This window comes from Ostrinia furnacalis, unplaced genomic scaffold (assembly GCF_004193835.3).
Source record: "Ostrinia furnacalis isolate ACB-3 unplaced genomic scaffold, ASM419383v2 OfSCF7334, whole genome shotgun sequence".
Classification (NCBI taxonomy): domain Eukaryota; kingdom Metazoa; phylum Arthropoda; class Insecta; order Lepidoptera; family Crambidae; genus Ostrinia; species Ostrinia furnacalis.
The window spans coordinates 117,753-143,201 of record NW_021137573.1 but is presented as its reverse complement, the minus strand read 5'-3'; the positions used below and the strand labels follow the sequence as shown (position 1 = coordinate 143,201).

The following is a 25,449-nucleotide window of genomic DNA, read 5'->3' as shown; positions in this document are numbered from 1 at the left end:
AAAAGTAGTTATGTTTATCTAATCATCACCTTTATTGGTATTCTGTTCTCTTAATCTCCTACAATCATCAGTCTTTATTAATTGAGATCGAAAATATTTAGAAACAAGTATGAAAAATCAACACTTAAGTTTAAAAACAACACAATAACTTTTCTTCCATAAAAACGAATAAACTAACTGTTTCTACATAATATGCCATCTATTTGGCTCGGATATTGCTTCTGAAACAACAATAAGCATAATAACAATGATAGAAATATCAAAACTGAAAAATCTATTTTTGTATGAGGGTACAATTGACCCCTGGTACAATTGACCCTGATTATTTATACCTACTACTGCTTCGACCTTTTAAGATTTTTTCATAAGCCTGTTCATAAAGGAATAGATCCGTTGATCCGCGATCCGTACTTTTGACTCTACGCCGAGGCATCTAAAACAAAATGTTCAAATACTTAGTTACTTACTGAATTAAGCTAAAATGTACATATTCAGAAGGGTTTTAGAAACCTATATTAAAACATTTTAAGTAGGCATTTAGGTACTTATATCACCTTTTTATCTACTTATTTAATAAAACACATTAAGTATGTATCTAATTAATGCTTAATGCATGCAACTATGAATGAGCCTAGACTATATTTTCAGTAGGTAGGTGTGCCTGTAATTGTAAAAATATAATTGTAAAAATGTAAAATAACCACGTGAATGTTTTATAATAACTTATCTTATTATAAGTATAGGTACTTTAAAACCAATTTAAAATATTATGTAGTAAGTATAAAATAAGGTTCCGGGGGTTAATTGTACCACGGGGTTGATTGTACCGCTACAATTGACCCCATGGAGACTGGTACAATTGTTCCAAGTAGGTAGTCAAGAGAACTTCACCTAAAATTCAGTCATTTTCACAGAGAATGCCAATAATTCGCTGTCATTACAAAGTTTAGAGCCTGGATAAACTATTGACAACAATACTTTGGTAACAAATAGCATATTAGGCAACTTATGGGCTCATATATTTGACATAAAAACTTACTGCGGCTGGGCAAAAAACAAAAATCCTTCCTGTACACCTTCGTTTCTCAGCACAAGCGCCGCCGACTGGTGAGCGGATGGAAACACAAAAAGCGCATATTCTGACGCTATGCACACAATCTAACGTCGCTTGTATGAAGAAATATCGCCGATGGTACTATTGACCCGTGGTACTATTGTACCCGGTCTCCCCTACTCAACTAGTTATTTTGAAACTTTTACTTGTCATTAAAATTAATTAAAAGTCTTGCGCTCTAGTGCTGTAACTGTACCTGAAACTAATAAATATTCCCAATAAAGGAAGTCGATTTTAAACAAATCAAATAATTTTAAATTTTAGGTGAGCAAATAAATACTTTGACTTTGACTTTGACATACAACATTTGTAGTGCCCGTAATTTGACAGGCAATTCATGCCGGAATTGCGTGATGCGTTTTATTTATTTTTCTATGAAAGAAGCGTAAACATGGGTCCGTAAAGAAAACAGCCCCACAGCCCCCGTGTAAGGAACCCGAAGTGGGTCAGGGGGTCACCTCATCAATACTAAAGTAGTTCCCTGTAGTTCTGCTGTAAGATATAAACTGCTGTATTTGTGCCCGGGAATTTGATTATCTCGAGGAAAATGGTTGAGGAAATCGTATCATAAAGATGGCAATGTTTTTGTCGAAAACTAGACGATCTTTCAACTTAATTATGGTCTCTTGACGCAAGCAAAAAGAGAAAGAAGATAATATTCTGTGTTGTGTTTGTTGTTTGCTGTCATCACCATAATAAAAATAAACTTAACACTGCAATGACTGTCTAGAAATACTCGTAGACCGTTTTGTGCAACTCGTAAATATCTCATAATCCAAAGCATTCCAATCCAGCCGGTGCATTTAATCTGACATTGAAATAACAATTTGTACTCGCAATACTAACAACAGTAACAACCGCACTAAACTGTGGCAAACGTCCACGTTCCGGGCAAATAGCCGCGATTTCACGCACAAAATGAACAACAATTAAGAGTTGTCAAAATGTCCGACACCCGTCCATAAATCCGCATTGATTTGCGATAACAACCGTGCGCCGGCGATCGCGAACGCCATGCTTGGTTAAGTCAAGACCACACTGTCTGCAGACAAAGTAACACCCGTGACAGATTCAATTTCGTGATCGCTCCACTAAGCGTAGTTATTATGAATTAAGAGAAGTTGTGAAGCGATCACGGAATTGAATCGGCCACAAATATTCTCTACCCTGAAAACACTGAAAAGCTTTAAATATTAAGTTAAAGGTTTTCAGTGTTTTCAGGGTAGAGACACAACTTTGAGCAATCTTAGTTTAGCTAATAAACTAAGATATTGCTCTTTCTCTTCGTTACCATGAATATACTCGTAGTAAGCTTTCCTGCGTCCAGCGCTTCCCTGCTACCTTTACGATGTCGTCGGTCCACCTTGTAGGTGGACGTCCCACGCTGCGTTTTCCGGTACGCGGCCTCCATTCCAGAACCTTTCTGCCCCATCGCTGCCGCTACCAATCGATCAACATGGAAAGCATTGGGGGTGGCCTATGTTCAGCAGTGGACGTCCTGTGGCTGAAATGATGATGATGATGATGATGAAGCTTTCCTAGAAAGTTATGAAATTAATTGCTTTACAGTCATTAACTTGTTCCTGATGATAAACCTACAAATCGTAGTTAAACGATTGGACATGATGTCTTTTAAAAAGATAGCCATCCTCAAAAGTTCAGATCTGAAGGTTTACCAGTCAGAGACTAATTTAGGTAGCTAGAGTAAGCGATATAAGCCGGCCATCATGGCGCTTAAGCTGTCGCCTTCCACTAAACCGTGAGATGAAGCGGCTGCAGTGTGCTCTTAGCTTAACTTGCGTAACCTTGCATCCATAACTCATATTCGTCGACGCATAACTCACTGTTCGAACCAATTTATGGACCGCGAGCAGAGTGGTAATGATAGCTCACCGCGCTGCAGCGTCAGCCGTGGTAGCTACAACTTTGTTGTGAAGCTTATTCAGCTTTTTAAAATAAAAAATGTTTCGCCAATAATTTTACACACTTAAAGTTGCAATAATTATGTAGAGCTTTGGGTTAAGAAAAATGACGTGCGAATCTATACAAATCTAATTAATACAATGTAATTTTATTCTATGTTCTTTATTGGTATTTTATAGATTACAAAATATATCAAACATTATAAAAGTATAAGCAATAAACTCGCATTCAAATTTAAATGGTCTTGAACTCATGAAATTGACAACATTTCGAAATTTTATTTGAATCGAAAGCAATTAGATAAAATCCAATTTAGTTTTAATGATACGACATGTTAGTGACACTTTCGAGTTGATTTGACTTGAGGTAAGCTACTATTGTAGTTTGATGTCAATACACCTGAATCTACAAAGCATAATGAATTTCACCTTGTAAAATGCTTTTACTATTAAATCAGGTTCATTCAGGTGTAAGAGCTAACTGTTTAAGCTTACAATAAGGTTGAATATATTTGAAATTATAATTTGATTGACTTAACATTTACTTTGATCCTACATGGAATTCACAGGAAACTATTACTACGTTAAGTTTGCAAACAAGGTGGTTAATAATTAGCTCCACAAGTGCTGGACAAGTTCACATACACATATTTGTTTTTGAAAGTACTATTATACTCATACATTTCCTGTATTACCATTTACCATATTATTAAAATGCAGAATGATAAAGCACACAAACTTCAATAAGTCGTAATTAATTGATATTTTCGTATAATATTGTATGTCGCCTTTGATTATAATGATCAAAGTTCTTTGTTCCCATTAAAGCGTCTTCAGTGGTAAGCTTTTAAAAGCTCACTGAAACCTTTCTTGATTATCCTATATTTAAACGTGATACTATTATGGCTTAGACGACTTATTGAGTAATTACTCGTTTGATGGCTATTCTGTATTATCAATCAATTTGTAAAGAAAATCATCATTTTAGATTACATGACGGCTGCTGAAGATAGGCCTCTCCCAATTAACGATTGTAGCCTAACTTTGTCATTTTCATAATGACATGATCTCGTGATCTTGATACTTTATACAATAACATAGGTTTCTCTTGTTTTACAGCGATGCGTGTGGCACTGCGGCGGCGGCGGCCGCAGCGTGAGAGAAGCGGCGGCGATGCACTACCGCGCCGTGTGTCGCGCGCTCGTCGCCGAGGCTTTGGAGTTGGCGTCGTTCCTCGCCAGGGTGCGAGTGGGCGGTGCTAGGGACCTAGGGGCTGCTGAAGACTCCGCAACACATCTGGACACGTTGAAGTTCTCTGACTGGGTACGTGTCTTGTTCACAACTTACAGCTTGTTCTAGCACCACAAGCTTTTAGTGCCGCAGCGTGCAAGAAGCGGCGGCGGCGCGCACTACCGCGCCATGTCGCGCGCTCGTCGCCTTGGCTCTGGAGTTGCCGTTGTTCCTTGTAAGGATGCGAGTGGGCGGTGCTAGGGACCTAGGAGCTGCCGAAGACTCTGCCACGCACCTGGACACATTGAAGTTCTCTGACTGGGTACGTGTCTTGTTCACAAATTCTAGCTTGTTCTAGCACCACAAGTTAAAACTTTTAGTGCTGCAGCGTCCGAGAAGCGTCGGCAGCACACTACCGCGTCGTGTGTCGCGCGCTCGTCGCCGACGCGTTGACGCGGGAATGTGTATTCTACACACGCAAAGTATTCTGGAGCGAGATCAAACGCGAAGCTCAAGACCGACCGCGATGGACGACTGTTGGACGCCCTCTGCCTCATCTAGGGGACATAGGACCATAAGTCAAAGTATTCTGACAAGGTGCATTTCATATCAATAAGTAAGTGCGTGTATAGCGCAGTGATCGCAGATCGAAGTGAAATCCATTGCTGCCGTTGCAGTTTCTGACTAGGTAATTTGGTTTTTATGGGCGCGCATGAAGGGCTAAAGGTTTTAGAATAGTACTTAATACCTAGTATACAGTTTAGTGTGTGGTCCCAATTGTAAAAGAAACTGCAAGTTTTCATTGTAATATTGCCAGAGGTCGATCAAAGTTGATCTTGGTATGTTGAAATGCCAATCGTCAACCGTTCATAACGAAGATTGGCGTGCACAACGCACTTCGCTTTGGCAATCGAAAATTTGCGAGTCTAATGCACAAATATGCGGTCCCAGACTTGCATAGAAACTTCGAGTGCAAGGACCTGTGTTACGCATGCGGTCTGCATGTTACCTAATGTACTATGTATTATTAATGTCGTCCCGCTGCTAAGGAATTTAGACTTGAATTAATTAGGGATATGTATGCTAACGTTTACAACGGCAACTTTTAAGTAAATTAGAAATCTTTATACCTTTCTCCTTTTATTGACTTCTTTGGATTAAATTGCATGAAAGTTAAAATCTTCTACATACCTACTGTAAATAATATAAAATTTTTCTAAAGTCTATGTTAAAATCATTGTGTTCTGTGTTAGGCAAGATGTTTGAACGACATTGACCAATCTAATAATGTAACTTTTTCAATCATAGTCGAACCGAAGGATTTGGAGAGCTCTACAAGTACGTAGACAATGGAAAATGATATGAAAGCTTGCTTGTACACTACTGTATGTTGGAACACATGAAGTCGAATGTACATAGTTCTCATGTAGGTGACAATGTAGCAGTACCTACAAACGACCTACTGACCTGTACTAAACCATTTAACTACTTAGTGCATGCGATAGTTACTTTAATTATAGTTAGTTACTTCACTCTTGTCGATATATGTAAACCTACTAACTGTTATATTATTTTAACTTATTCTCGTAACTTCCATTTAAGTTGGTCATTTACATACACTTCACTGTACGCCTTTTGCTTTAGCCTAGCAATGTTGCACCAAGAGAACTTATTGCTATTTCGTTTTTCCAGGCGCGGTTTTGGATGCAAGTGATCGGAGAACTGAGGATGGGTGTAAAATTAAAGAAAGTAAATTATTCAAGGACTCCAATAGAATATGAACTGACCCCGTACGAAATTTTAATGGATGATATCAGATCTAGAAGATACACACTGAGGAAGGTGGATGGGGCGATACCTCAAAAGTGAGTTAATTTTTCCTGACACATTTTTATCATCCTTCTTGATTGTTTCTAAACTCAATATTCTGAACATTTTGATATTGAATTAGTATAAATTGTATTTAACATTATTTTATTAATTTTCTTTTTCATTGTTTGCAGCGTGAAGAAAGACGCACATGCCATGATACTCGAATTTATTAGAAGTAGACCGCCACTGAAAAAGGTAAGCAAAAATATCTTTATAAGCACAACAAGTAAACAGTAATTATATCATATTTTAACGAACCCACGTCGAATAAATAACGATACTTTAAAAACAAACCACATGTTGCTATGTAGGTATCTAGGTTTATTTTAAGGCAAACTTTATGAAGTTGTTTATTATAACAGTAGCTGAAAGTAATGCCCCCACTAGTTCTTACACAAGAGCTTTTCATAAATGTAGAGCCTTTATAGTTAAGCTTGTTATCTACGAGACACACACTGATCGAACAGGCGCTTTAAAGCTTTTATTCCTTCCAAGCTCAGAGAGCATTGTGAGCTTAATCCACCCTTTATCTGGTGCGTTCAGCATTCAGTCGTGCACCAGACGGAAAAGCTTTCCAGTTTTAATACCAAAGCTTCAAATGCATTGTTGGGTTGCTTACACAAAAGTAGGTGGTTTGATTTTGCTGGAATATAAGTGATTTATACAATAAAATATACTTACTTTGATTAAAGAATTATTTTCAATGGAAATTCTAACACACTTTATTCAAAAACCTGAAATGTAATCGCTGTGTAATGAAAACAAAGTTGCTATAAAACTATAAGTTGTTTCTTTCTCACTGTATAGAAATAAATCATTCTATACTTCACTTTGATGCATAGTTTCTCTTTCTTCATACTCCTCAAATGATACCAGATATACTTTATAGACAGTTACTTATATTATAAGATCCCAATAAATTCGTCATTACAAATGTTAATCATTCACAATGATTATGGTAGTCTACAAAGACCACTCTACATTGTAGAGTTCCAATCAAAATCAAAATCAATAATATTTTATTCAATTTTGACCACTGGTGGCACTGATGAACAATTAGAAATGGGTATTGTATAATATGTATGTATTTACAAAAAAAAAGTAGGTATGTTTTTATCCGTTGTCTAGTACCCATAGTACAAGCTTTGCCTAGTTTGGGACTAGAAGCGCAGTGTAAAATGTCCAAGGATATTTATTTTATTTTTATTTTATTTTAAATGCATCGCTTAATTTCGCATTCAGCCTATAGTTTTACTGTACCAACCTCTCATAACCCACTTGTCTTGTTGTGCAGGCATCAGAACGAAAACTACCACCACCACGGCGGGAGACCACGCCAAGAGAACAGCTGCTCGCCTCGATACAGGTCGGCCGGACGCTGAGGCCGACGCCGTACTCGAGAAGATTATGTGAGTACATTTGTATTTTAATTTAAAATAGAAGAAGCGTGATCGATGTTGTCGAATAAAGGACACTTATTAACCCGGAAAGGGATCGTAACCGTATCTTTTCGAGGCGAAACTCCATGAAACTCCATACTGCAACGCACACTTATCCGCCCTAACGCCTTGGCTCGCGGATGACAGCGCGCGAAAGGCGATGACAGCTTTCAAAAGGCGATACGGTGTTAACCCTTTCCGAGTTGATAAGTCTGCTATGATCTTTATCGTGTGTTGTATTTGGTCCTCAAGTGGCTGGGGACAGAAGTCGATGGAATGGAAGGAGGCCTAGGTTTAAAGACGAACCCAAAGTATAGATAGTATTCGGTCTCTAGGCTAAAAATATAATTATAAGAGGAGATTAACGGGCTTTTAAATCACCCGGTGTTAAGCTATCACCGTTAAATAAGTAAAATACTTAATCCCTTCCTTTTTACTCTCGTTTACAGATTCCCTATCCTTCCCGATACATCCTCTCCCCGAACGTTAACTTTCAATCCTGAAAAGAAGAATTTTAGCATGCAGTTTTTGAATCGTTTTGTTTATTTATTATAAGAACCAGTGAGTGAATAAACTTTTACTAAAAAGCTTAATGAAGTGCGTATGATTTCGTATTTAGTTTCATCTTTTAAACCGTATAACAGGTATATAACTCGTCATGTATACATACACAGTATTTCCATTTAGCAATATACTGAGATATCATTAAATGTAGAGTTTAGAGAGCTTTTAAGTACTTTTAAGCTCCTTATAGGAATGAGTTATAAAAAGCACGTTGTTTGCACTCGTTGCTATGAGTGTTTTTGCAGGCGTTTTGGTGCGAACTTTTTTCAAACAAAATAGAGTACATAAGTAGCTTTAAAGTATCTCGCTATTATTATAAAGTTATATTTTATTTAACTAAATAACTGCTATTTTTATTTTACTTTAGTTATGATCTCGACTAATCATACTCTGACAAAGGTAATAAATACTACATAGTAGGTCGTTTCATGTCTTTGTCTAAAAAAATATGACAAACAATATCACGAACCTATTTTATCAAGTACCAAGTGTTCTTTCACAACACGTGTACTCCGTACCCACGTACTTATCAGATCCAGTTTCGCAAGGCGCCACACAATGCGGCGAGTGGTGCAGTGATACGCATACTTAAGGTCATCTCTCACAGCATTCGTTGTTTTTTGAACTCTGATTTTATCAAATGCTCATAGGAGGTATCTCCCGAAATAAATGTATGGTATTACGAATTAAAAAAATCAAGAATTTTACTCCTTTTCGTGATCATGATAGAAGTTATAAACTGCAAGTAATTGATATTTAACAAGTCAAAATCGATGAATAAGTACATAATCGTTCTGCTGTGGAAAACTGCGCCGAATCATTTTCAGGCTGAAACAAGACAGATCCATTTAATTTTTGAGGTGAGCAGTGTGCATTATGTTGATAGTAAGAGTACAAAGTGGTACAAAGCTCTTCGCTCCGCATTCACTGACACAGTATGTGTGCTACCAATCCTTAGTGGCATTGAAAGTGAGTCTGGACTGGTTTCGATTGTTGTATTTGGAGCTTCTTAAAAGGTCTAAATTGTAATAACAGTAGCTTCCTGCAGATTAGTATTTAAATATTTCGATTTTATACTTATACTAGCGATCCACCCCGCTTTTGCACGGGTGCTAAGTATACATACTCGTATAAACCATCCTATAAAAAATCTAATAAAAAAATCATGTAATAAAAAACACACATCTAAATTCGTTGCGTCGTTTTAAAGATTTAGGTAAGCATACATAGGGACAGACAGACAAGAAAGCGACTTTGTTTTATACTATGTAGTGATGAAGATAGATAAGTATATCACGGTGACCGTGAGGTCGGGTCTTATTAGGGAAACTTACCTCAGTTTTGGCCCCTTCTCTAAGTTACAATGTTCCTCATCATACATCTACCTTTCAGCAAAATTGTTCAGATGTAAAAACATATGAACAGACGGAATTATTACTAAGTACCTACATATTATGATGACGATTGAATCAAAGTCAAGTTGTGGTGAGAACACAGTATCGCTTACCTATTACCTGGGATGTCCGAGTGCGGTTTTCGTTAGAGGATAGGGTTGTTTTTATTACTAGTTTCTAGCTAAAGTGTCTCATTAATGTGGGGAGTATTGTCTTGTGAGGGCCAAAGAAAGGTCTATTCTTGATAAACTATGATTCCATTTTCCTTTAGGTGGAGTATTTTAAATTTTTCGAGTTACATAGAGTTTGTATTTTAAACAGTAAACAAATACGAGTAATTGTTACTATATAAATAAGATCATAAACTTCCATCATACTCGGAAGGAATGCTCGTGCTCATTACAAAAACCTTAGACCGCGGAGAAATTTACAATACAATAGAAATAATACCCATAATGTCAGCTAGCGTTATAGATAATCTGGACCCCGACTAATCAACTTTATTTTTCATTTTTCATTTCGTCACTATTTTTCAAACATGATGTTGGATGTCAACAATATTTCTTCTCAGCACTGCAACTGGCCTATTTATTGTCCAGAAGCAGTGGTAGAGTTAATACTGGGACGTGTAAAAGTGCTTTTTAAAAGCCTATTTGCAAAAATAAATGAGTTTTATGACAAGAGTTTTTTTTCAGGCAGCCTTTAGATGTATTACAATAACAATATTATTAATTGTGTGCCTATCTGCCTACTACGCATGAAATATCGCAAACATGCACAGCCGTGACCTGAAATTCGCTGCCCTATTACACGGCATATTTCAGTTTACAGGCGGAAAGGTTCTCGCGTCGAAAGCGAATGATACTCCGGCGGATGAATAAATTCTTCGCCCACGTTTTGTCGTAAAATGAGGCCTTTCGTGAATGGAATACTTTTGTATGGAAAGGGAAATGATATGATATTTAGGCATTTTGAACACGTGTAAAAATAAGGCAGCGTTGTCACACTGAACATTTTTAATCACGAATTTACATACTTTTACTTACGTGACCTACTTTATCAAAATCAGTAATGAAAACAAAGCTTTTTTTGTGTGTACCTAGGTGGTTTTGTTATTTTTGGTGAGTTATAAATAAAAGTAATTTAATTTTATTGATCTATACTAGTACCAGTATTCAAAATTTACCTTGATAATAATTGATAATTATCATTTAATTTAACCCAATTACAGAACTTTACATTATTGACTAATTAACATAACTATAGTCTTTTTCACGTAAGATGATCCGTATGACACTTCAAGGTTATCCATATTACGCATACTACATATGCAGAATATTTTCGAAAAAATATTTGTATTTTATTAGCAATGTAATAAAAAAAAATTAACTACTTGTCTTGAAATATATAGTAAAATCTGAGTCTATTGATTATATTTTAATTAAATACGATGTAAAAATATGTTTTATTTAATGTACGCAATGTGTGAAACGGAATAGATTTAGTGCTGGGGTATTTCTTGTATAATAAAATCGATTATTTCCGCGGTTCATTAATCGATTGTGCAGTGAATACTTAGTTATTAAAAACATCACGAAAATCAACTATATTTTTCGATTATTGACTTTAAACGCATTGAAAATTAATTAATAGTTTTTAATTTAAAGAAACAGAACCAGTACTTTTTAGGAATCGTTTTTTTGAACACGAACCATGAAATTTGAATATATTCAATAAAAAAATTGTAACAATAATATTTGTAATTAAAAAAAAATGTTTTTGTTAAATAACACCTATCTATACATACTATACTTCTCGAGTGGCGACCACGGGCTGGAAAACGTAGCGTGGGCAGGCCTCCTACTAGGTGGACCGACGATCTGGTAAAGGTCGCGGGAAGAGCCTGGATGCGGGCAGCGCAGGACCGTTCATTGTGGAAAACCTTGGGGGAGGCCTTTGTCCAGCAGTGGACGTCATTTGGCTGAAACGAACGAACACCTATACAAAATAATTCTCTAAAAGTAGGTTTTACTAACTCTTCGAAAAAAATCGATAGATAAATCGCTATGGTTTAGTTATGTGACATCTCTAAATCTTTCAAACTCGAAACGTCATACGGATCATCTTAGGTGAAAAAGACTATAGATTGTATAGAGTTATCTCATTATTTTTGTACTTTATCCACATTAAAATGAATATTCCATTAGCGACATTTAACTAATAATTTAGTCGAACAAGTCGTCCAAACCAATTATGTAGGCTGGAGACGAAAATAGGTCATCTGCCTTAATCACCAGCAGTGGCCCGTCTGCGAGAGCCTAGGTATTCTAGGGAGAGGGAAAATTTATGTTTGGTACCTATTTATGTAAGCCTTTCATTACTTGGGATGCCTTTTTTCTAAATTCACAATAAGCCTAAGATTTGCGATCATACATAAGTATGCAGCAGTAATTATGATAAGTGTTATTCTTCAGGCTGTTGATTTCATGAAATATCTCGTGTAAAGTAAATTGGTACTTAGTTTTTATTAGATGAAGGGACTGCATAATCCGAGTAAGCTTGAGATTTTGGTTGATAAATGTGCAGCAGTAATTATGTAATTAGAAATATCTCTTCACGCTACTGATTTCATGATAGGCAGCAGACGAAATAAAGAAAGAAAGGACTCAAAACTTATAGATTGAAAACTGTTTGAGGCACACATCTTTAAGTCTCGTCGCAGATTCAATCTTGAGTGTATATTCGTGCTTAAGTTGTCTCATAATACGGCCCTTGTAGCAAAAAGGAAGAACACAGACCAGTGAAACCGTGAACTGTTTATATCAAGAGATGGAATTAAACCAGAGAAGTGGGTCATCGGTAATACGAGGCGCCGGGCTGTCTGGGCACCTATTCCAGGCTAGGCCGCGGGAACATTGATCTGGAACTTCTAGATGTTATGTAATCTATGATCTTGGTGTTACTTAACTCATCTTGGCAAAGAAAATATTGTATTTACATGTCTTAATTTGGAAAAAAAATAAGTTTAAAATGAGCCTGTAACTTGACCTTCACCAGAATCGGAAACGGAAAATAATGAAAAAAATATACTTAAATTAAAATTCAGAGCTTAATTTGGTGATACCACTTGCTATTATTGACTCTGTAACCCTGGTGCCAAACATTTCGCTTCGTAAAAAATACCGCAACACATAATTAAAATCCAGCGTTTCTCAAAGGGTTATTCATTTTAATTCGTTTTTACTATCGAACTCATATTATGTAACTATAATAAGGCTGCTTGAAGTAAAAACTCCGAACTCAATTTAGAATGCTGTGTTGTATCGCAAAAACGCGTAATGAGAAAAGTGCGGTCGCCGCGGGGTACAATAGATCTGACGAGAAAAAGGAGCAAAACGTTGCTAAACAGGTTTGTTGGTCTCGGGTTCGGTAACTTTACGACGAACAAAGCCTGCTTTATTACTGCAGAAACAAAAGTTTGTGATTTCCCCAAAGATTGGCCGTTTAAATGGCACGTAAATCTGATCTTAATGTTACAGATAAAACCTTTTTTTTAAAAGAGGATAAATAAATAATCCTATTGGATATTACATACATCTTGTCGTAGTGTTGATTGATGTTGAGAACTCAGATAAATTGTTTCAGTTACAGTACGAGTATAGTTCATATACCTAATGCCTTTCAATATTGTGGTATTATCTCACCTTATAGATGTTAATAACTTTACTTACTTAACCTAGTTTAACAATAATGTTGTTTTCAGCTATAATAGTGAAAACCCAAATAAAACTATGTCAATAAGACACAGCTAACGCAAACAAAAATACAATTGCACTAATCAGAAAATCAAATATAGCAGTCGCAGATTACTTATTCTATTGTATTCTTCTCGTACTCGTATTAAATAATATGCTTGAGTAGTAAGTCCCACCCTGTATATTGTTAACTGACGGATACTAATCGATTTACAAATTCGATAGCATAAAGTTGCAAGAATATGATGATGAAGTTGATAGATCCTTTCATTTTAAACGGATAAGTGCTAGCCAAAATTATATTATGCAGAAAATCTATTAACGAAGTTTGAGAAGCGCTGCTGCAAACCAAGACGTAATCTTTTGCCGCCGCAGTCTCTGGCGGGCGGCACCATCGCGCGGTTGCGTGTGCGCGCTGGAAAACTCGGCATTTGAAAACTTAAATTCAGAACGAGCATTTTCTTTTTCCTTTCACGTCAATGCGGCCAGTGTTGTGGTGATTTTTAATTTTTTTTTTGGATTTGGACAACTTTGAATATTTCCGGGCAAAGGAATGTGGACCTTAATTAGATTATCAGAAGCACCATGTCCGGCTTCCTTTCAACCCTTCGCGTGAGGTTACATTCGCGTTAATAGGATTTTGTTTTATGTAAAGTGTATGAATCTCAGTGAGATCGTGTTGTGTTTCGCGGATTTTTCATTTGTCACCACATCTGACATTTGTCGCGCGTACTGAAGTTCGATTTTCAGACAGTGTTTTGTTTTTCTTTTTAAGTTTACGTACTTTTTAGTAATGGGTGTTTGTATCACGAATACGCTCGCCATGGAAATCAGCCGTAAGTAAAATTATTTCTACTATTTCTTATATCACCATACGTCAATACGTTGCCCCAGTGCCCATGAAAGTAATTGGTTACACTATAATAAAACCAATCAAACATTTATTTTAACCTTTTTAATCAGAACTGGAATAGCGTCTACTTTTGAATGTGAATTAACTATTCTAATATTTTATGAATTTACTGCGGTGAACTAATATTTGTCATTCAAAATGGGACTTGATAATAGGTAGATATTTCGGAGTTTTAATTAACGTTGACTGAAAATGGCAGTGAAGGTTAAACATTGATGGAGTAAACAAGCAATATCGCCAAAAATACGTGCTTATCTTAAATATGAAAATTGTGGCTATGAATTTTGCTTGTGTAAAGAAACGGGCCCAACTTAACTAAGGCTATAACAACGGGGCTATAAAAGAGATTAATCTACTTCAGCTTAGGCTGGGTTGCACCATCTTACTTTAACTTTGACAAACATCAAAAATCTGTCAAATTCTATACAAAAAACCACCGGTTGTCGTTATAGTTACGGTCAAAGTTAGGTGGTGCAACTCAGCCTTAATGTTTTGTTATATTTTTTGAGTGCTATAAAATGATTCAGCCCAATATTATGTTGCCCTACCTTCTAACTTATCTTATGAGCATCGGGAGACACCGTTCTTGTTATCTTATCAAGATAAGTTATCAGGAATCAGTGTTTTCAGAAATTCTTTAACCATCTGTAAAAATGTAAGGCCTTCTGAAAATTCTTTTGGAAGTTTACACAAGTGTTTTGAATATGAAAAGATTTTTTATTCAATGACGTATGATCTGAAATAATCGAGTAAGTAAGAGCTAAGAGACAATCGTAGCGTATTAACAAAGTAAAGTGAATTGTCGATAGAGGCGTTTGGCTCGTATTTCGGGATGCTGTAAAAGAAAATTGATTTTCTCGTAGTGTAAATTTTCAGGCAAACGGCATACCTACTATAGAAGTTATGATTTTGGAAGAAAATAAGCTATAACTAAACAATATTTCAACTACTACTTATTACTGGATATTTTAGGCATTGAAGTAATATTACTAGCGTAGTACATTATAACTCAATGGTTTAGGGAAGAAACGAAAGACTACTTTTTGGTACAGGCTGTGTTACGAAACGACGTTAAAAATCGATTCAGACTGAAGCTTCATATTGTAACCGGCTATTAATATTTTGCGAGTGACCATAAATCCTTTACTTACACCGGTTACTACCAGTATTTTATCGCAAAAATGAATGAGGCAAGGCCCTCCACTAGGTGGACCGACGATCTGATGAAGGTCGCGGGAGGTGCCTGGATGCGGGCGGCGCAGGACCGGTTGTTGTCGAAATCCTTGGGGGAGGCCTTTGTCCAGCAGTGGACGTCATTTGGCTGAAACGAACGAACGAAAGAGTGAATATCCACCAAGGCCATAATAATTATAAAGAATCCGCGAGAATTTACAGACTCCCATAGGTACTTATGTTACTTAAGCTCAGCTGTTACTTCTTTCTGAGAAATCGCTTCGTTGCGGGTCATTACGCCGCCATTTCATCAGAATCGCTAGAAAGAATCGAAACTTTCGATAAAATGATGATTTATTACGCTTTTGACTCCGTCTGCGGTTTATCGAAGATTTAATGGTTAATATTGTTGTCTGAAATACGGAAACTTGGTGAAATGATGATTTAAACGAGGAATATAATTTTATTTACTTTCATTTTAAAGATCACTGTGTATCTTTATTCTTTGCTGACTCAAAGTAATTGGAGATTCAAAAATGTATTTTCCGTGTTTGGGATGGCTTCATAATTCTCGGTGGTCGTTATTTTCGAGGAATAACCAGCTTTTTATGTAATCAAGTTGAAAAGGTATTCGAAAGGGCAGTCATTCTTGTGAAATACCTACGTATCCGTCAGACAATGATGATAAGTTATTTTTAACGGCAACGAGCCTTAAATAATAAGGTTCAAGGATATAATTTTCGTGCTACAGAGATCTTCACGAAATGAACGGAGACATACGAGTAGATTAATCAATTTTGTGTACCAATTAAGCTAATTACTATTTTGTATTCATGAGCCAATGTTTGATTGCAAAGTAAATAATTTTGCTTTTACTAAGTCGATTTTTATATTTATAATCGCTTATAGGCAGCTCAAGTTGAGGTACAGGTACTGTAATAAGTAATTTTGTAAGTACTTAAAGTTGCAACATCTTCCTTTCTTCTCGAGTTGTTGTGTCGTTGACATCAAGACAGACTATAATGAAGCGGTAATTATGGGGACCGAGTCTGCGCCGTTCGTGGTTACTATCGGTCGGTAATGCGGCAATCAATTTTATGTAACGTATGTACAGTCAGCCTCAAATTTGTGGCACCCAAAGTAGCCTAAAAGTTCGCAACACTTCTTTGTTACAATAAAAAAACTCATAAAACTCTTTTATTTTTGCAAATAGGCTTTTAAAAAGCACTTTTATACGTCCCAGTATTAACCCTACCACTGCTTCGGGACAATAAATGGGCCAGTGCTGAGAAGAAGCAGCTCAAGAAACTCAGTCACTATTGTCAGCTTCCTTTTCAAGGGTTTACAGTCTTTAAAATATACAAATTATAGTCGTAAGTATTGATGCGAGCTAGGCAGTTAAACATTTGACGCTGACTTTACGGGCAATGGCACATTAAACTATACATTCTTGTTGCAAAACCACATCTATTACAAATGCATAGAATACCACAGTATTTAGCTTGATGTGCTTTATTGATACGTTCACTTCATGCAAAAGTGCCGCGTCCTTGCTAGAACTATAGATAAAAGGCGAGTAGAATACAGTTTCATTTTACAAACAAAACAATCTGAATCTGAATTTGCATAGTTTGATCACGGAAATTTACCCAGGTTATAGCTATAATTATTAATACAAAATGCTTCCTACAACCTTAATTTCAGTCGACGAAGTATTTCACGTTCAAAAACAAAACTACTCACATAATCACAAAACGCAAGGTTTTCCATTCAACAAAGAATTCTAAAAACAGAACGTAGGAGTTTTTCAAAGTAGGCAAACAAAATGTAAAACAGTGCATGTTCTCCCCAAAGGAATCCACTTTAATTTTCACATAGGCACGTAGAACAATACCGCCATAGCTCACGTCGAGGTTTTATCACCGCGTTTTTAACTTAACCTACTTTTGGCCGCCATTTTTAGTCCAATCGTGACCGAAGACGGCGCCTTGGCTAGGCTTACGAAATGACTGCAAGATATGCACTTCAAATGTACCCACGACTTAACTTTGATTGTAACTGTACTCACAAATAACACGATAAGATGACAATCATAAAAATAAAAACAACAAAAAACCGAGGGAAAGATTCGGATCTTTACATTGACTAATGATTAAATGATTAACATTGTATAGGTATGTAGTAACAATATTTAATTTTAATTTTTCTCTGCATTTTTTATCTTTATTAGATAGATTCCCTTAATCACGGTGGTTCTTAGGTTTTAAACGACATTTCAAGTGTCAGTTCTTCGTTTCTTTAAGGTAGCCACATGCACCTACAGCTTGCGTAATATCGTAATAGTTTTTGACATTGCCCTTTCCTTGCGATAATATTGATATTGGGTAGGTACAGCTGGTAGGATCAAATCTTTGCTGTAGAGGTACTACGTTGAAATACTCAAACATCATCACCAACGTCCAACCGCATCTTATCTCCGATGCAGCTATCTATGTATCTGCGCGTGCGCCGATCTTGAGAAGCTCGCAGGCGTGAGACACGCGACTGACGAGTCACGAGACTTGATAATGGACTCGCCAGAATCTTAGGTTCCCTTTTATTTCGCAAGCAATTCCGCGAAGCCCGGGCCTGAGGTCAACGGTGACCGTTCTAAAAAGTGAAGGCTTAAACGAACGTTTGCAGTTATTTTCTTTTCAAACCAAAGAATTTAAAAAGTTATTTTTTTTACAAAACTTAAGAGGCTTAATTTGGCAAATGTAAGGAGCAAATATGGAAAATATCCTTATGATATAAAACGATATCATCACGTCACACTATACACACAGATAGCTTCATATTATTATTTTCAATAAAAAAATACCTTCAGAGGACCATAAAATTTAACGTGCGTGCGCCTGTTTATAAAACTGAAGTACTTTCAAAATCAGAAGAGTGCTTGTTTACATGAAATCAATTCATGAAAATAACTACCACTTATCATTACTATCAGATGATAAAAATCAGGATACTCAGACTCTACGACTCTACTAAGTATGAATCCACAAATTAAGCATAGATTCAAGTGACTGGTCTGGCTATTGAAATCATTCCAATCACAAGTTTTATACGCTTGAATTTGAACCAAAAGCTTCGATACTACGAGCTTCAGCCTGTATTAAAAGCAAAAGTTACGTTTCATTTGCGTCGTGAATGCAAAAACGAGGCATTGAACTGTTCTGATTGTGAACATTGCGAATAGAAACTGCATTTGGGTCGGTTATCTGTTGTGCAAACATAACTTGACTGCCGTTTGACACGCTTGTAAGGTTACAGGTCAATGAGCGTACAGTTTAGTTATTCAAACATTATACTGTAATAAGGAGCTAATTTTAACGAACACGGAATCGAGTTCGAATCTATTTTTAACCAAAAACTTATTAACTTAATTGACTCTACATTTTAAAGCATTAATGATGATCAAATGATAGTTTTATTAATGTTTATGTAAGTTAATAACTTCGTAACCACAATAAATATTCAAAAGAGTGAATATTCAGTTCGGTGCTTTTAAATACCTATTACAAAGTCATAAATAGTAAATAAGTAATTATATTTCGAATCGTGATAAATGAATCGATATCTTGTCAATTCAAAGACGTCGTGCACGAGACTGGCCTTGCTGTAATGAAAATGCTTTATTTTCTCATGGCCGATGTGTAACAGAGACAGATGCCAAATTCACTAAAGCTAAGGTCACACTTAAGACATCTGTAAAAGCTCTTCTGGAGCTTTCAAAGCAGTTAGTTTCTTGTTATAATTCTTAAAATTTCACACTTCTGTAATTGTAACCTATTGATATTGACTGCCACTTAGAAAAACTGTAGCGCTCACTCAAGTTAAGCGAATTAAAATGTGCTATACTCAATTAATTCCTGTATTTGGAACTGACGCAAGTTAAACTGATTAGACTAAATCGGTTGATTCTATTCTTGATACTTGGAATTCATTCCACGATACGGGCCTAAGTTTCTTTGTTTTTATTTGCCCAGGTCTGTTCATGTATCTTTTACGTCAGCCAATATTCTTACAGAGCTGTTTACTTTTTCGGATACGGATCACGAGTAGGTAGAGAATTTTATTACTCCCCAATTGATGCCAGCTAACTTTATCTTTGATAACTTTGATGCCATGAAAAAGCTTGCAAGTTCCAAAATGAGTATAACAGTCGATTGCACAGTTTTTCAGTAAAATAATCTATCTTTTAGTGTGGCTAAGGCTTAACTGGCAGAGATAAAAACTAATCTGTTAAAGGGGATGTTAGGCTTGGAGTGTGGCCAAGTCAGCTGAAGTCTGCAGCCGATGGCCTTTGTCGCTGAACGGAAATTTACTGAAGCGAATTCTTCTGTTAATTGCGAAAATAAATTGCGACTTCAAAAACAATAGTATGTATACATTTGGTGTTCAATGCTAACAACAAAAACAACTTACTACAAATGAAATTAATAAAAGCTGAAATTTTTATGACATCACGACAGAATTTATTACATTTGCAAAAAGCAAGTCGGCCATATTTAACGAGTTCTACCTCTGAAATATTAAATCTGAGTATCCAGGTCAAGATTGATGTCTTATTAAATGTTAATCTTGAATTCATATACATATGTTTTTAAATGAAACGATGATGAGTTTTTAAAGGCGTTGTTTTATGAAAACCTATGAAGCAGCTTTCAAGTCATTTGTGTCAGACTAGCTCTTATTGAAAGCTGGAACGCGGACGAATGCTTGAGGCAAAATGCCGATAGTGATGGCCCGCGTTCCCGACTCATATGGCTACCGAGGGCAACGTCAGGTTTTTAGTGGGTAGGCCCTGCCCTTCTGGCAGGGAGAACCCCACATAACCCACTAACCGCCCCCCCGGGTGGTGGGTATACAAATCAATGTATTTTCCTGACGAAAAAAAAAAAAAAAAAAAAAGCTCTTATTGAAAGCTAGGTTAGATAGAAACTGTTTGTGATTAAGCTTCAGTTTTTGCTCGTGTTTGTCTACGTCGCTTTCTCAATTTGTCAGCGTCAATCAAGACCTGTATTAGAGATACCTAATTTTAATTTACTGGTTTATGATTTTTCTAATTACATTTACGTTTTGTCGGCCGTTTGGTGTAGTGGTTCGAAGCGGACTACTATTCCGGAGGTAGCGGGTTCGATTCCCGCACAGTACAAACATTTGTGTGCATGAACATATTTGTTTGTATTGGACTGGGTGTTTTCTATGTATAATATGTATGTATTTACAAAAAAAAAGGATTTAAGTACCTATGTTTATATCCGTTGTCTAGTACCCATAGTACAAGCTTTGCTTAGTTTGGGACTAGAAGCGCAGTGTAAAATGTCCAAGGATATTTATTTATTTATTTACATTTATTTGTGAATTTCGCACAGATAAACTCTCTGTAGAGTTTTCTAGAAAAAGGATAGCTAAGTATCAATCTATGATATCTTCATGTTATCAATTTAGCTAACATAACAATCCATCATGTTACAAAACATAACTACCTCCTTTAAATGAATCGATTTACTATTGAGGATATATGAAATTCGACCCTGGTCAGTGATTTCAGATTAGTTTTAATTGTATCGCTCAAGATGTATATCTCGATAACCCATTGTATCGATAAATTGTCAAGGACACCACTCACTCCGTAACTCGATACAAGCGTTGTTGCGGTCCGATGCACGTATTCATTTGAACGTGTGAATGCGGTATGTTGCAACTTTGAGTAATTTGCGAAGTCAGATCGATGCGGTGTCGTAACAATGTAGAGAACATACAAATTATGTTAATCGATTATTTTATTCTAGTGACAGTTAATGAATAATTTGCTATTTTTAGCAATAATCAATTCTGATGTATTGTGTTATCACAAATACGAAAGTAACTCTGTTTGTTAGGTTTCACGAAGAAACTATTGAAGCAATCTTGAGACCCAGGAAAAATGCATGGTTTACTTACATTTCTCGCTAAAATACATTTTAAATGGGGGTGAAATAGGGGATGAAAATTTGTAAGGTTACATTTTTATTGTGCTTCAGATTAATAAACTTTGAAGATTGTGCTTTTGTACGCCGGACGTGAAAAAAATCTTTCTGTGACTGACCGAAATCTGGAAGAAGCTGCGGGCATTAGCTAGTGTTGAATAATTGCAGTCTCTACATAAATAAACATTTATTACCTAACCTAGATGTATCAAAGTTTGAACGGTTCTCAGCGATTTAATTGGTGTAGGGGTAATCATCCTTACAACCGCAAATCTCTAGGTTGCTCAACTAAAATTGCTTCAAGGATGCAATGTAAAAGTATTTTAGAAAAATACTAACATGAAATAGCGTATTTTTTAATGTCTAGAAGGCTTTTGGGATTGATCTTCGAACAATTTTTGATCGAAGGGATTGATTTTCAAAAAAGTGTAACTTTTTAGATTTATTTTTATTTTGTTTAATATTTATACCATAGTAATATTAAAAATAAATAAATAAAATAAAAGGTATTTAATTCAGGCATAGCCCATAAAAGTGTTAGTAACAAAGGCCTTAGAAACTAAGTTAGTAAATCACAATAATTACACATATTTAAATTAAATTAAATTAAAATGTTGCCCTAAAAGGTTAATTTTTTGTCACTTTTGTTCTACTAAAAGTAACATCATTCTACCGCATACAAATTGTACCGTCATTATGGCTCCATCATACTCTGTACCCATCAATTATTTAGGCTTAATTAGCTTTTAGCTCATCACATAACATTGCGTCACCGCCGATGCAACGTCTTTTGTTTTGTCGCCACTAATTGCTAATTATTATGAAACGTCGGAGATGTGTGACAAAAATGTTTTGGATATGATCACATTTGACTATTGAATGGTCCGGTATTGAAATTGGCGAATAATTGACACACACTTTTTGACGTCAGTCCAGGAATTAATATTCTCGAGGAGACTTTTTATGAGCAAAATAATATTCAAAGATACAAAAAATATAGAAGCAAAGAGATGTAACATTACTTACTTTTTTAACCATGTGAAGGGGGCCGCGGTACTAATAAGATTACTTAAATAGCTCTACCATAATACAAAGAACTATAAAAGAAAGTGACATGCGTATACAAACGTTATACAGGGAATTATGAGTGACATGTCTATGTGCGTCTAGTCCAAAAAGTCGGTCAGACAGAAGTGTGTGGTCTAAAACTTAGCATGGGCCATACCGTTACTGTAAACGTTGTGTGCTCTCCAATTATTGCCGCTTAAACAATTGACACACGATTATAGAACCGTTGCCCTCTTTCGTAATACGATTTGAAATTGGAATAGTATCTTTTTTTTGTTGGTTTGAGGCGAAAGAGTTTTATAGCTGCCAGTTAGAAGTAATCTAGTGAGTTCTTAACTGTAAACAAACTTGTGTATGAAGCAGTCTTTTAGTACTTACTTTTGTATCAAATAAACGCTGTTAATACAACATAATCACTTCGATAATACAGTAATTTCAGCTGGCAATTTTCATAATAGTTTTAAGTAATTCAGAAAACAAATTAAAATACCATTAGTCAAAATTGCCCAAGATACTAAACTTAAACATTAAGCGGTTTTTAAATACCCACATGAAGGACGTAACTTAATTTGAAAATGGATAGTTTTCAATTACAGTTATTAATGTGTAAATTGTTGCTAAGTTAGATTAGACATTAAACATTGTATGCACGAATGCAAATAAAGATAACGTAGTCGATATCGTAAAATTGGCTGCTGCAAATGTCAGAAGGCTGGACAAGGCTAGCCACTCACGGAACGCTCGAGGAATTTCAAGAACTGGTTGTAACAATAACAGAAGGGACGTAACCTTTATAAACTACATAATAACACCTTCAAGGTAGAAATGAATACGCTACTCATTATCCTGACGTGTGCGGAAATAGAGAAACTGGAAAAATAAAAATTTCAGGAGCTTTTTTATAAGTGTGATTCGTATTTTACGCCGACTTTTCCTTCGTGACAGGTGAAACGGAGAAGTCCGGTCATTTCCCCGGGAAGGTAATACTACAAGATAATTAAAAATGTCAGTACAAATAAGTCTTACTTAATAAATATGTACCTCCACAGTGACCGAAAAAGTGTTTATATGAACTTAAGAGGCCTGTAACATCTAAACAACACAATCACAACATAATAAGTGATTTCGCTTGCTATAAAAATTAGTCACATATTAATCACCTATTGTTAACAACTTTAAGTTTTAATAGGTTATTGTTATGATATAAAATTAGTATTATCTGTGAGCTTGCACAATTTAATTGGTGTTATAAAGTCGGATGTGATATAACGGGCTTCTAATGGATCAATTAGGCACAATAAAAACAAATGACTACGCCAGCATCCGTCTTCGAACCAGTCTCTAAAAGTGAATGACCAATGCTATGTATTGGATAGTGGTGAGCATTTGGTTTTATTTCAATTAACAGGATGTATGTATGTAATGTATATTACTTAGCTTAGGCGCAGACCATCGATTTTTCGTCGGCCGATAGTTTAGTCGGGCAGTTGATCAGTATAGGCATGTATGGAAGTGCGCACATAACACCGATTTGATTTGGCCGATTCTTCATACAAATTAAAATCGGGCCCAACTATCGATGGCTCCTACGTATACTGGCGTAAGTGAAAAAAGTAAATTTTACAGGAGAGCCATTTTAGTGGCCAGAACCATATTTTTGGGTCATAATCTTCTGACCTATTAAAACGAATTTAATGAAATTTCACATTTAGCCTTAACATGTAATGCTTTTGGTACTGCTGTTATCAATTTTTATATTTTTCTTATATATTTTGAGATTTTACGCATTGCCCTTTTACGTCGTCACATTTCTATAATTTTATGTATATTTTTCAACGTAAAGAGACTTAAATGACAACATAAATATAATATTTTAAGCGATTACTCTCTTTATTTATGCATGTAATTATTTTAATTGTTATCATGTGCTATATCAATAATAAATCAGTTAGAAAAAGTTGTTTAATGTATCGTTATTACGTTTTAACGCAAATACGCCCATATACTGTGCTCGAGATTTAGTTAGGTCTTTTAACATAATGTGTCATATTTTTAAAAATTATAAATAACTTGAAAAAATCGAACTGCCTAAGGCGGGAATTGAACCCACGATCCCTTAGGCAGTTCGATTTTTTCAAGTTATTTATAATTTTCAAATTAGTTTGAGATGCGACTCTTAACGCTAAAAATTAAATAACTATATAATGTGTCATAATTTATAAATAAAACAATTTGCTAAATATTTTCATTGCTTTATTTAAGATTTGGATTATAAAAAATATATATTTATGTAAGCAACTACTCGTATAGATTGACGAATCGTATGATTGGGCTTTATACGTGGCGTAGTTTTGCACATACGCCTATTTGCCTAAAATTTTATTTTGTATCTAATGGAAAAAAATTTTTTTTTCTTACTGACGTTATAGATTAGAGCAAAATGAAATCATTGCTTAAATAATTGGAAAAAGGCGTAAGCGGCAATTTCGCCTTTATACGTAGGAGCCATCGCTATCGGCCAACTAAAAATCGGTGTTCTGCGCCCAGTCTTACGAGTACCTAGTAAAAAAATCTGACATTTTAGTTTTAATAAAAATCATCGCACGCTCTTATTTAGCTGTTTGATGTTATAGAGGATGATAGGCTATCAGATCTTTTTATACGACTTGCATCCGGCTCTTTTATAATTTTCTTGTCTAGTTAAAGCACTGTAAGAAAAACAAAAATGCATGTATACGAAAAGCATACGAGCACATAAAATAGAAACCTCTTTCTATGTTCTGTGTATACGAATAGTAAAATCTATTTATCGAACTCTTTCATTTAGTTTGGTTTAGTAATCAACTAATTAGTTTCATACGCTTAACTAAAACTGTAATAAATGGTGTTTAATAACAACAATCTCTGAAAAGCTTTAACTCCAAGCGCAAATAACAGCAATTAGTTAGCTCTTTTATGAACATACGAGTACATCTGTATATCATTTTGACG

At 35.6% G+C, this 25,449-nt stretch overlaps 1 protein-coding gene across 1 annotated transcript in view; it reads left to right on the top strand.

Annotated features, from left to right (window-relative positions):
* The first annotated feature begins 2,739 nt into the window (after positions 1-2,739).
* The window catches only part of spir (spire type actin nucleation factor), a 65,374-nt gene continuing 42,664 nt past the window's right edge, over positions 2,740-25,449 (top strand). The window contains exons 1-5 of the mRNA XM_028319805.1: positions 2,740-2,784; positions 4,138-4,359; positions 5,959-6,131; positions 6,270-6,333; positions 7,433-7,547. Of these exons, the coding sequence (XP_028175606.1) occupies positions 2,740-2,784; positions 4,138-4,359; positions 5,959-6,131; positions 6,270-6,333; positions 7,433-7,547 (619 nt within the window). The remainder of the gene's footprint in view (positions 2,785-4,137; positions 4,360-5,958; positions 6,132-6,269; positions 6,334-7,432; positions 7,548-25,449) is intronic.